The 13,612-nt window shown below is 30.7% G+C and overlaps 1 protein-coding gene across 1 annotated transcript in view; it reads right to left on the bottom strand.

The window, feature by feature from the left end:
- Positions 1 to 1,321: 1,321 nt before the first annotated feature.
- LOC128552635 (plexin A3-like) overlaps positions 1,322 to 13,612 on the bottom strand; it is a gene marked incomplete at both ends in the record, with an annotated part of 69,627 nt that continues 57,336 nt past the window's right edge. Inside the window, one exon of the mRNA XM_053533675.1 lies at positions 1,322 to 1,501. Coding sequence (XP_053389650.1) covers positions 1,322 to 1,501 — 180 coding nt within the window. The remainder of the gene's footprint in view (positions 1,502 to 13,612) is intronic.

Below are 13,612 nucleotides of genomic sequence, written 5' to 3'. Positions count from 1 at the left end.
ATAAAATAATCATTTTAGTGTAGTTATTTTCAAATCAAGTCAGCAGTTTCAGAGAAGATTTTCAAAGTTTTCCATATACATGTAGTCATATTAATAAAGAAAAAAAACACAAATTCGTTGCGGCTAAGTCTTCTAGTGAAAAAAATATTTGAAAGAATTTGATAGGTAGTTACTTAAGGTACATTGCTATTAAATTATTTTGAAGTACAGTTTCAGAGAATTTTTTTTCGAAGCTTTCCATATAGCCATATAAGGAAAACTAGCCTTGCTTCCTTTCAATATAGCAGATTATAAGATCACTCAATAAACATTTCCGTGAATTTTTTTTTTTTAAATTGAGCCAGCGGTTTCCAAGGAGAAGATTGTTTGAAGGTTTTTGAAGGTTTTCTTTCTTGTGGTCATTGATACAAGAACTCTGCATGGATGACCAGATTTAAAAGAATATGAAAGTGGAACACAATGAGCATTCCCGTAAGAAGATGTACTTTATAGAAATAGTGGCCGACGGACGAACGGTCGATGGACGGCAGACATCCAAAAATCCTTAAAGCTCATCATGAATACTTTGTGCTCATGTAAGCTGAAAAATAAATTTCATTCTTATCAACTTTTGCACTTTTTAGCGAACGGTCCTCGTGTACTAGCTGGAAACTTTACGCGTTTTAAAGAATCTCACACAAATGCATTTTGCACTCACGTAAGTAAGAAAACTGTGGAATTTCGTCTATAAGCGTAGGCTAAGAAACAATAGACAAAATATGCTGAACGTCAAATGATGAACAACAGTATTTGGTTTAGTTAAGTTTTAAGAAAGGTCAAGTATATAAATAAATGATATTACACACATATTGACCGACCATCCATTCAAAAGAATTGTGCAATTTTTCAACCCTACAAACATATGTTAAACTATATGTTCTACCAACAGCATTTTTTCACTTTTTGAAAATGGAACGTATTTGGTTGCCATTTGTCTCTTGATATTTGGAGGGCTATTCAAAAAAAAAATTAATATAAATTATTTAGACTTCAAATATTGTCAGATTATCCACTACACATTTAAAAAGAACATTTTTGCAGTCTTTTATTTATTGACTTTCATATGATAAGGAGAAATTTCATTTAATGATGCACTGTTGTCGATAAAAAGCAAAGATAGCAAAAGCCATTTTTCACATTACTGATTTTTCGGACGTAATTTATTGATACTACGGTAAAATATGGTTTAAAATGGAACAAAAGTTTCAATCAGTCAATTTAGGACACCAGAGAAATTTGTTATATCGTTATTTTGACTAATTCTTTATTGATTAGCGCTTACCTTGCAAAACTTGTCTTCGGGTGAATCATTTTGATGAACGGAGCTTCCGAATATGTATACTTCAAGTTTCCAAGAACTTTCGCACCATTAATCTTTACCACTACTTCTAATGTAACGTCAGCTGTTGTGTACGATTTCAGACCCGCAGTTTTGCAAATAAGTTTGTTTGGTGCCACTTTCCTGAAAATGTAATTTCTTGAAATTTATAACAGTCACGTATAATGTCAGCAGATTAAGTTTGTTTACAACAAGCCTTACAACAATTAAAGTTGAAAGCACAACTGAAATACTACCTACAGTTCAGACTTGATCTTTTCCATTAACATAACGTCGCACTTAATTCAGGAAATGGTCCCAACAACTGGAAACAGCGACCACTTTCCTATTTTTCTTTTTGTAATAGAAAAATCTTTGTTACGCAACAAAATCTCGTATCTCAATTTTAAGAATTTTATTGAAACAGATTTTTGAAATGACTCTTAAAATTCAGATCTGAATAAGGAATGGACGGCGATACTGTAAGAAATATGTTATTGAAGTTGGTATAGATGTTACTCAAGATAAATTTATATACTTTTTTCATTTAAGAAATAAAATAATATCATTCATTCTCCTGTTCTCCAAATATTACATATATAATTGTAAAACGAAGAAAACAATACCAAACATATTTATCTTTAAACAAAAACTGTCCAACAGATTAAAAATCGAAAAGTATAGGGCTTTTCAAAACTCTTCTCTTGATAGTTTCAACAATGATTGGAGAAATAGCATACCAGTGTTGAATATGTTATATGTACAAACGATGTTTACTACCAAAGCCGGTACCTTTTTTCTTTACATGTTTCATTTTTATATTCTTCTTGTTATTTTTTCACTTTTTTTTCTAGCTATAGTACATTCCAAACTATAATATTGTATAAATATATGTATATGATGTATTGATGTATTTACGAAATAAACGGGCCTTAAACGTGGTTCCAAAACAAAAAAAAAAAGAAAAAAAAAAAAAAAAAAATATGTTAGATGTAGATGTATGTTTGAAAATTGTGAACAAATATATATACCAATACTGATAAATGGAGTAAGGCGTAAAAATATCAACAAATCTGATTTTCTTCAGGAATTTCCACATCAATAAAAGAAAGTGATCTTCTTCTCATGATAAATCTTCTAAATGTACAAAGATAAAAGAACATCAGTACTGACGTTGGACACTTAACTACATATATTTTATGTGAATATAGAATTAACAAGTTGCATGTAGCATTAACAGTACTTAGATTTAAAATAGTATACATTGTATACACGCACAGCTAAACACACTATTAAAATGTGTACAGGTGTACAGCCATTTAAAAACAGCCATTTTTTCGACTGTTTCTGCATGACTTTAGTTATGAATGTAGCTCTTAACACACACAATCAATTTATATTTTTAGTAAAGTTAAATACATTTGATAAGTATTTGCTGCATTTTAAGTAAATCCACAAAGATAAAATAGTTTAGTGAACGATGGCCATTGAATATCTATAACAGCTGTAATTGTTACAAACGATGATTCGACGATTTATTTGCGAACATTGCAGGAAAAAATAAAAGATCAAATTCCTAAATCTGACTTTAAATATATTGCTGATAAAGATAATTCGATAATGTCATTATTCAGTATCATCCCTTTGATATCTTCTGAACAGGTTCTGAAATATCCAAAAAATCTTGATATATGAAAATCTTCTGAACTTGACCATTACAAAAACTTTCCACTTCTTTTACAGCTTAAAGTAGTGCATGGGTTATAATTACAGTATTCTAAAGGATAGTTTTTGCTTATAGATTGCACATTGTAAAAGTTGAACTGTTTTTAAAATGGGCGATCATATTGATGTTTTTTTTTTTTTTACATTTTTATTCATTTAAGTATACACAGATTGCACATGTTATACATTTTAAACACTTACAGATATTGTATATTATCACTGTATGTTAGAAAAAACGAGAAAATAAACATACTGCATAACAATACATTAATATAACCAATATTAATAGTGTGTCATCTGATATACTTAAAGGTTTTTGTTTAATGATATGGAATAGAAAACTTGGAAAAATTACCCAAACTTTTGTGAGCAAGAATGTTTAGAGAGAATATGTTTTTCGATATTATATTCTGCGCTTCTGCATAATTATATACATTCGTATATAAATATAAGAGTTCAAGTTATAAAATCATTCCATTCTGTGTTAAATATATCTATTTTGTCTTTCAAAGTTGCTATTATTCGTTCAATGCCAATACGTCGTGTTAGATAAAGTTTGAAAGATTCAATTTTGGGTATAAATTTTTTTATACTTGCATTTACTTATAAAATATTTGGCTAATATCAAAAATGAAGTTAACAATACTTCTTTTTATAGTATCCGTTTCTTCTTCTGACCCTAATGACACTGTTCTATAACTAAGGATATCTAACTGAATATTTTCAGTTCTGAGAAGTTTTTGTAGATTAACCCAGAATTGTTGTATTATTTGACATTACCAAAAAAGGTGCCTCTGGGTTTCTGGGACCATTGAACAGAAATCACACAACCTAGAATTTGTGAGTTTGCATTTGTACAGTAATTTTTATTTGGTATTATTCTCATTAGATATTTATATTGATATTCTCTTAACTTTGAATAGATTGTACACTTTTTTGGTATTGTAAAAACATGTTTCCATCTAATTTGTTCTCCTAACAATTCTGAATCCCATTTCTTTAGATTTTTGTTGCTACTGTGTGTTTGTTTAATTTGTAATTCATACAACATTTTATTCATTTTTATAGTTTGATTAATTTTATCTATTAAATATCCAGTTCCAAGTGTTAAGTTGATTTGCTCTTCAGCTAAGTGTTTTAAAAATTTTCCCATTTTTTGTCAAGTGCTCTTCTCAATGTCAAATAGTTAAGAAATTCACCATTTTCAATACCATATATATATTGCATTTGTTCAAATGTTAAGAGATATTTAGTTGGGAAGTCTAAAATGTGTTCCATGTATAAAATGCCTCTTTCCAACCAAGGTTTGTAAAGAAACAAGTTTCCATTTGTCTGTTTTATATTTGAGTTATTCCATATTATTTCTTTCGAGTAGTTTTGTATACATGGTTTATAATTAATTGTGCACCAGGGTATTACTATCTCCTTAAGAAAGGTGAACTTGAAATTTAATTTAGCTGCATCTGCTTTGCAAGTGTTATATTTAAATATATGTTTCTAGGTCTTTGTTATAAATTTTATTCCACTTTGCATCACTTTTATAAGTGATTCTTTTTACCCATCTAGTCTTAATTGAATTTATGAAGCAGTCTATATCTAACATTTTCAATCCTCCATTTTCATATGTTTGTATAATTGTATTTCGAGATATTTTATCAGGTTTGGAATCCCACAAGAAGTCAAACATGAGATTTTTATTCTTTTAATTCTATTTTCTGTAGGATTGTTTAATACTGTAAGTGGGTATACCAGTTTTGGAAATGCGAATGATTTAATGACTGCAATTTTACCTATTAAAGAGAGCTTCCATCTTCTCCATTTGTACAGTGTATGTTGAAATGCATCTATCTTAAGGTCTAAATTAATTTCTAGTACTTTAGTTGGGTCATTTGTAAAAAGTATACCTAGAGTTGAGGCCTCATTTGACGACCAAATATTTTTCTTTGTTTTGCAAAAGGTTATATTTGTATGCCGCAAAGACCCTATCCTCAGTTCAGTACATTTTGATATGTTTAATTTTAGACCCGATATCTGAATAAACTTTTCAAATGATGTGATGAGATTTTGAAAGGACCTTTCTGTGCCATCTAAGAAAAAACTTGCATCATCAGCAAAAAGTGTTTGTTTCATTTCAGTATTTAGAATTTTAAGTCCTTTTATATTTTCATTATTATTTAAAATATATATTGTGATAGTATTTCAATGCCTATTATGAATAGATAAGGAGAAAGTGGACAGCCTTGTCTAACACTTTTTTCTATTTTAAAAAAAATCAGAAAAATGCCCATTGTTGGTGATGCAGCTTTTTGCGTCTCTGTAAAACAGCTTTATTCAACTAATTAGTGTTTCACCGAAGTTGAAGTATTTTAAACATTTGAAAATATAGCTATGGTCTATGCTATCAAAAGCTTTTTGAAAGTCTGAGAAAAATATTAATCTTTCTTCATTATCATTGTTTACTTTTTCTATTACATCATATAAGATTCGTACGTTTTCACCAATATATCGTCCCTTAATAAAGCCAGTTTGATTCTTATTTATAATATCATCAAGTACTTTTTTCATTCTATTTGTTATTGATTTTGATGCTATTTTATAGTCTACGTTTAAGAGAGATATTGGTCGCCATTTATTGATATTAGTTAATAGTTAATCTTTTTCGGAAGAAGTGAAATAATACTTTGTTTCTGTAGTTCAGTTAGTTCTTGCTTCTCAAATGAGTAGTTAAGGGAGTTTAGAAGGTACTTTTTTATATCATTCCAAAAGATTTTGTAAAACTCAGTAGTTAGACCGTCGGAACCGGGGCTCTTCATATTTTTCATTTCTTTGAGAGCTATACCGCATTCGTATTCTGTCAATATTCCTTCACACATTTGTTTTTGTTCATTACTTAACTGTTTATGCATATCCAGAAAAAAGTTTCTGTCATTCGTAAGATATTCATCTTTTCTATACAATTTTTTATAAAAGAATGTACTTTATTAATAATGTCTTCTGTTTTTATCAAGACTGATCCACTGTCTTCAATTTTGTTTATTACTTTTTCTTTGGATCGTTTTTTACTCTAGATCTGAAAAATATTTAGTATTCTTCTCGGCTCCTTCGATCCATTCAGCTTTTGCTCTTAGTAAAATTCCTCTAATTTTTTCATCCAACAAAATGGTTTAGGTTTTCTTTTTGAGTGTTTAATTCTTGTAAAAGTATATCACTTCCAGGAGATTTATTTAATTCGTCTTCGATCCTGTTAATATTGTTTTCAATTCTAATTTGTTCATTAGCATTTTCTTTCTTTTTTCGTACAGAGAATCGTATAGATTCGTTTCTAATTGTACTTTTTATTACGTCCCAAAGTGTATTTGGGTTGGCCTCACTATTAATTTGAACCGTTTCGTTTATTGATTTACGTATAATATCTTGGTATTCAGGATTAAGTATCACACTATTATTTAATTTAAAATATCCCGGACCTTTTTCTGATTTTACTAAGTCTATCTAAACGTGTACGATTGAATGATCTGACCGATAGCTTGGCGAAATAGTACATTTTGAAACAACATTAATTAAGTTTTGAGAAACCAGAAAATAATCTAACCTACAAAATATAGGAGGTTTTGTATTAGAATGCCAAGTATAGCTTTTACTTTCAGGGTTAATAACTCGCCATTTATCATAAAGATCATTGTTTTCAATAATCCTGTTTAGCCTATCTGAACTTTGTTTATTCGTGTCACGTCTTTCGTTTAATTTATCCATATCAAAATTATCAAAATTTAACACTACGTTGAAGTCTCCACCGATTATGCACCTGTCAATATTTTGCCCGTCGGGGGCGGGGGGGGGGGGGGGGGGGGGGTCGAAGGGCTGACCCAGGGGAATTTGATATTTCAAAAATTTTGTTGTCTAAATCCCCACCCAAGAGACAACCTTTTCTGTCTAAATCCCACCCTAGAGCCTGGTTGGTACATCAAATGTTTGTCAAATTCCCGCCTGTCGGGAATGGTCTTCTGTCTAAAGTCCCGTGTATGCCCGCCGCTCCCCCGGGCGGGCAATATATTGACAGATGCATTAGCAGTGTTTCATTGCTGTTTTCTAAAAGTATACTTTCAAAAATATTAAAAAATGTTCCATCATCATTATTTGGACCGTAAACATTTAACAGGACAAGTGGTGTTTCGTCGTTTATTTCTAGTTTTAATAGTTGTAGTCGACCAGTTATAATTTCTTTATATTCCAAAGTTTTATAGTCTAAGCTGTTGTTTTTAAGAATACCTAAACCTTTACTCTTTGTACTATCTCCACTTAAATAAATATCATGTTTCCATTCTTTTTTCCATATATCTATATCTTTATCTTTATCGGGGTCGCGAGTTCGATCCTCGGGCGGGGCGTATGTTTTCCGTGACTATTTGATAAACGGCATTGTGTCTGAAATCATTAGTCCTCCACCTCTGATTCATGTGGGGAAGTTGGCAGTTACTTGCGGAGAACAGGTTTGTACTGGTACAGAATCCAGGAATACTGGTTAGGTTAACTGCCCGCCGTTACATGACTGAAGTACTGTTGAAAAACGGCGTTAAACACAAAACAAAGAAACAAACAAATAATGCAATGTGCTTCTTGTAAAAAGCAAATTTCATACTTTTTTGCTTTTAGATATTCAAAAACTTTTAATCGTTTTTCACTAGATGACAGGCCTTTTACATTAAATGTACATACATTGATATTCATTTGTTACCAAAAAAAGTGTTAATGTTACTATTGTCATATATTGTATATGTATACACGCAGATGCTTTTTCCAGATCTAATAGATGAAGAAATATGCTCACAGTGAGAAAAAATACGATAGTGTCTGTATGATGTCATCTGCATAAGACTGTTTAAGTGTGTCGTGGTTGGAAGTAGCGCTTTATTTAACATTTGCAATGAAAAAACTCCATCTGGCTAAAAATCTGCATTTAAAATTGATGAAATCTGATAAACATGAAATGGTATATTAAATATATCAAACATCTTCTAGTCGTATAAACATTTAACAGCATAAACATGCAGGTATTTCTGGATCATAATGATGTTACATGTAATAATTATAGACCGATATAAATTCTACTTACATCGTCAAAACTGGTTGAAAATCGTGTACATGACAGTCTTATCAATCATTTGAGTACACGAAACTCAAAATGGATTTAGGAAAGCAGACTCTGCTGACACTGCATTTTTGTTTATCAATAACAGATAGTTTTATAAATTAATAAATAAATGAGGGATATCTTGTTGGGGTGGTAATGACAGACTTAAAAAAAAGCGTTCGACCGTGTAGATCATGACATTCTTTTGTTGAAATTGAATTTATACATTTAGTCATTTAACAATAGACTGGTTTAATTATTATTTGTGAATACCAAACTATCAAGCAATAAAAATAGAATTTCGTGTGGCGTGCCACAGGAGAGCATATAGTAGAATTTCTTCTGTTTCCCCTATTTATCTATAAGGAAATTCATTGATGCAAGCATCAAAGACGCCGCCAAGTGTTGTGTCTGAAGTACATTTATTGCAATATGAGAAATCACCTAATCATTACTTTATTAGTCTGACTGGCTACAAGTTATCAACATTAGCACATAAAACAATATATGTTATAAACTGTTTAAAACATGAAGAATAAACATGATAGAAAAGTTTTACCATGCAATACAAAGCCTCTACCGGCAATGACATTAACATTGCGAGTAGGTGGTCCCTTTACATACAAAATTAAAGTAATTATTTCACTAACTAAGGTCACCTCCTGTAAAAAGTTCGTATATGCAGGAGCGTGTGTACGAAGTTTCACAGAAATGCAGTTTGTTGAGAAATGAGGAAATGTTGAAACTATTTCAAAGTTGTGGTTCACAGAAACCATTATTTTTATTATCATGTAATGTAATGAGTGTTTTCTATTTACTGATGAAGTTTTATGGACCTTAGTCACCTACATTATAGATTTCAGAATGCGATTATACACAGCAATTTACTGTTTCCGTTGCCAAAAACAACCAAAAATTTTGTCCAAGAAAAGAATGATATAACATAAATAACCTCTATATTGCCCCTATTCACAAAGCATGAATCTTTCTTATATACTTTTGAATATCATAGAATTCTTTTTTTTTCGGACGAACGATAAACTTGAAGTCCTCGTTGAACTGTAAGGTTACTAGGAGTATGTCAGTGTCTAGATTCAAATCTAATATTACAAATATTACAAGAAATTTAGCAAGCATAATAACCCACTGCCAAAGTGTAGAAAATATTTCAATGAATTTTTTTTTTGTCAGGAATGGACAAATACAAAAACTATCTATTAAATTAAAAAGAAAAAAAAAGAAAAAAAGAAGCAAGCAACAAGATATAATAAAACCAGAGCAACTGACTAGTTATATAAGATCAATGAACAACATATAAATTCAACAAGGAATTCGATTTTAAAATCACTGATGCTTTGATAAGTTATGGTCCCATGGCTTTTGATATTTCGATCTAACCACCTTTAAAGAAGTATTAACTTGTCACTGACAAATTCAGCCAAATGCTGTTTAGCCTATTGCACACCTTAGTTGACAGTGTATATCTGTAAACAATGAGTAGATCTATATGATACATAAGCAAACAAAAAAGAGAAAGAAAAAAGAAAACAAACAAACAAACAAACAAAAAAATAAACAAATAGAAATAGGAATTTGCAAAAGTGTGCGCATTCTGAAATTACATCACTGTACCTATCAACAAAGAAAATAAGGCAAAAGGTTAAAAATAAGTTAACAGCGGCACTTCCTATGTTCATTTCAACATATCTATGCTTATTGATTCCTTTATTTACTTTGTACATACGTTTTTTTTTCCAAGGATTTTTTATGCAGGCAAATTGTAATTTTCCATAATTTTTTTTTAATATTCTCTTCGAAGTTTACTGCAAGACTATTGTAAAATACACGAAACGCTCCCTTGTCCAGGCGGTTTGGTATATCTGCGGTGTGTTCTATTTATAGAAAATGAGATGGGTAAGTAGGTCATGCTAAGAACAGAAACAGAAAACTTGACTTACAGAGTAACCTCCCTTATCAATAAATCGGATCAACATTTTTGACGAAATTGTAAATAAAAAAAATATGTTCTGCTCTACAAATAAGGAGAGGAAAGACAGATAGCATTGTTTTAAATCACATAATAAGTTGCATTACATACATTTTTTATGTTTTCTTTTTGCCATTTTTTGTTTATTCACTAAAATGTATTGTGCAATATCGTTGATCCTTTTACAAACTATTCACTGTGTTCAGTTTATCACTCCGAAACTATTCATTACCATCTTTACAGGGTCCGAAATAAAAGTGTATCCCATATACTCGACAGCGCCTTCAGGGCGGCGTCGAATGACCTACCACATAAAATACCGGGGTAACTTACCGACCTTTACGCGGATGACACAATGTTTTAGGATATTAAAAATACTAGGATGTGCTACAAACACACTTAAACGTTGCATTTTATTTCTTTAAACGTTGGTACTAAATTCTGGTATATTATTAAACACAGATGAAATAAAGGTAGTCTTCATTGCCACAGCTCAAAGAAAACATGTTTACCTGACTGTAAACTTAAGAATAACTACATTTTTCTCCCTAGAAAAAGTGCAGGAAAAAATATTTTCAAAATGATCTTAAATGGGATGCTCATATTAAACATGTTAACAAAAAAAACAAAAAAAAAGAAATAGCAAAATTTATAATATGCTAACTAATGAAATACTGTATTCTATCAGTTAAATATTTCAAATACAGTCGAATACCGTTACCTCGATATTCAAGGGACTGTAAAAATTGCATCGACGTATCCGAAGTTCGACGTAACGATATCGACTGTCTGGGACTACTTTGTACTTGTGTTGGACGTCTATATTGTCATTATATCCAATGCATTTTTTTCAGAGGGTTTGAAAGGGGAAAGAAATAATATAAAACGTAAATACGATCTTAATTTTATTTACAAATAAAACATCTTAATTAAATACATACATACAACTTTTTAATTTTTCAAAATATACATTTAAACATTAGCATCTTCATTCCTTCCCAAAACAAGTCTGAATGCAGCGGTAACGTTCCTAGTTGGGTAACGTTCCTAGTTGAGTAGTCATTTTGACTGTGCTTCAATAACGAAAATTTGCCAGTTAAATACGCATATTGTTACTCAATCCAATTAGGCAGATTTTTACTCCGTCAAACAGAAAATATTTCATCAAAATAGTTGTTAATAGTTTGAAAACGGCTTTCCTGCTTGTACCATGTTTTTTAACGCTAATTATTGGGAATTAAATGCAAACTTCCTGACATTTAAATTGGATTAAAGATTAAATAACAAACAAAACAAACACACAAACTAACTTGAATATGATTAATACATCGCCGAACAACAATAGGTTGATTTTCACACCTTACAAATAAGATGGATATTTTTTGACAAGCTGTGATATCGAAGAAACCAGGTGTAAAAACAGTACAGGTAAGTTGACGGGAATGAAAAATCTCATCGAGTTAAACAAAATATCGAGCTAATCATATCGAGGTAATGATACATAATTACATTAAGATAAATAGGGAAAAATCGGGACCGGCGCAAACACATCGTGCTAACCGGAGTATCGAGCTAACCGATATCGAGGGAATGATATTCAACTGTATTTTATATCTCGTCACTCACACTGTGAAAATATGAAATCTATATACTGTGAGAGATATAGCTCCGCCCCCTCATACATTGTGTATAAATTTTAAATTATTTGCTTGAAACAGGATGAAAATTGAAGCTGCACTTTGTTCTTAATAGTATATTTCTCGATTCAAATTATTTTACTTAATGAGAATTTCATAACGTTATGCAGCAAAGAATAAAATAAAATAGGACTTTATGTTGTGTGCGGCTTTCTGACGTCACAACACGTCTGACATCATGTCTGTTTACGTGCGTCTGTTTCCCACGCTGAGATTAAAAATTGTTGCTAAATGCACATCTCAACGTAATTGAGCATAAAATAGAAAAAATTGTTTGTTTTTCGTGAATATTGAATATATCTCACCTCGAAGTGAAAAAATATTCACATTTTCACTTGCGCTACGCTCTCGTGAAAATATTTGAATTTTTTTCACTTCTTAGTGAGATATATTTCATATTCACTCAAAACAAACAAATATGCTGTATATATTTGATATAGAGTCAGAGATTTTCAACGGTACCATATCGAAATTTGTTTTATAAAGCATGTACAAACACACACATCTAGATTACTGTGTTATTATCTGGGGATAACGTCTACAAGTAACACAGGTTATAAGAAAATGGAGCTGTCGCCATTTTTGGTACCGAATTTCAAGAATTTTCAAGGTTTTGATCAAAGTTTGAAATAACTTGATATTCGAAACATTTGCTGAACGTCGATTTTCCAGAAGGCATGTATTTGTATAAAGTGTCTTCTGGATTACAGATTACATCCTTCTTATATTAATTAAATGTTTCTGCAAAAACCATAAACAAATAACACATTATTTACATTACGTTCTTATACTAACTTTAGTATACCATATTCAAACTGATAAATATTAAGGTATCTTTAATAATCAGGGTCAATCTTACTTGCAAAATAGAAATCGAATCCTCATCTTCATTGCCATGTTTTAATTAAAAAAATGAAAAACGATTTAAATACATTTTTTTTTTGAAAATCAGGAGTGCGCGAAGAGCGAAGAAATATATTTGTCTTGTTTAGGCTCTCGATTAACAAATAAAAACCTTAAAATAGAATAGCCCTTTTACATTAAAAATAATTCACCAGGAATTGAGAATGCATGGGTACATTTTGTTTTGGGTACGTTTTGACCTGCAGGCGCAAAGCGAAATCGTGAAAATAGGTAATAACATTGGCTTATAGTACAGTGTCAGATAATGTATGCATCTGAAAATGCTGTTAGAAAATATGTAATATGCAACAATGCATAACCTTTAATCATAATCATGAAAAAGATATGTGATTGGAACGTTTACTGCTATGAAAATGTAGCATTTTTATCTCGACTTTTCCAGTTTTCGACGTTTTTGATAAAGTCAAATATCTCTGTTTCTATTAAAGCTCTCGACTTGAAACTTTAATCATTATATATATACTGTCAAAGTCTACATAAGGAAAAACATTCTCCTTAACTCTGATTCGTATTTTGACATAGTTATTCCCCCTTTTAACTTAGAAGTTTTTGGTTAAAGTTTTTTATAATATCCAATATCTCTGTAACTTTCAAAGCTATTGGCTATAATGGCCCATTTACTGGCAAAGCTGTTGTTCAGAGTTTCTGTTCTTACGGACAGTTCTTGTTCTAACTTTAAACTTTCTCAACGGATTAAATTTGTTGAAACAAAGTCTCAGTTAAGGTAAGAAATGAAGATTAACGTGCATTGACATTAGTCTACTCAAGGACTGGTAAATTTGAAGGTCTAA

Source organism: Mercenaria mercenaria, unplaced genomic scaffold, assembly GCF_021730395.1.
Source record: "Mercenaria mercenaria strain notata unplaced genomic scaffold, MADL_Memer_1 contig_2977, whole genome shotgun sequence".
Classification (NCBI taxonomy): domain Eukaryota; kingdom Metazoa; phylum Mollusca; class Bivalvia; order Venerida; family Veneridae; genus Mercenaria; species Mercenaria mercenaria.
The sequence above is the reverse complement of the archived record's forward strand: the minus strand, read 5'-3'. Positions and strand labels throughout refer to the sequence as shown.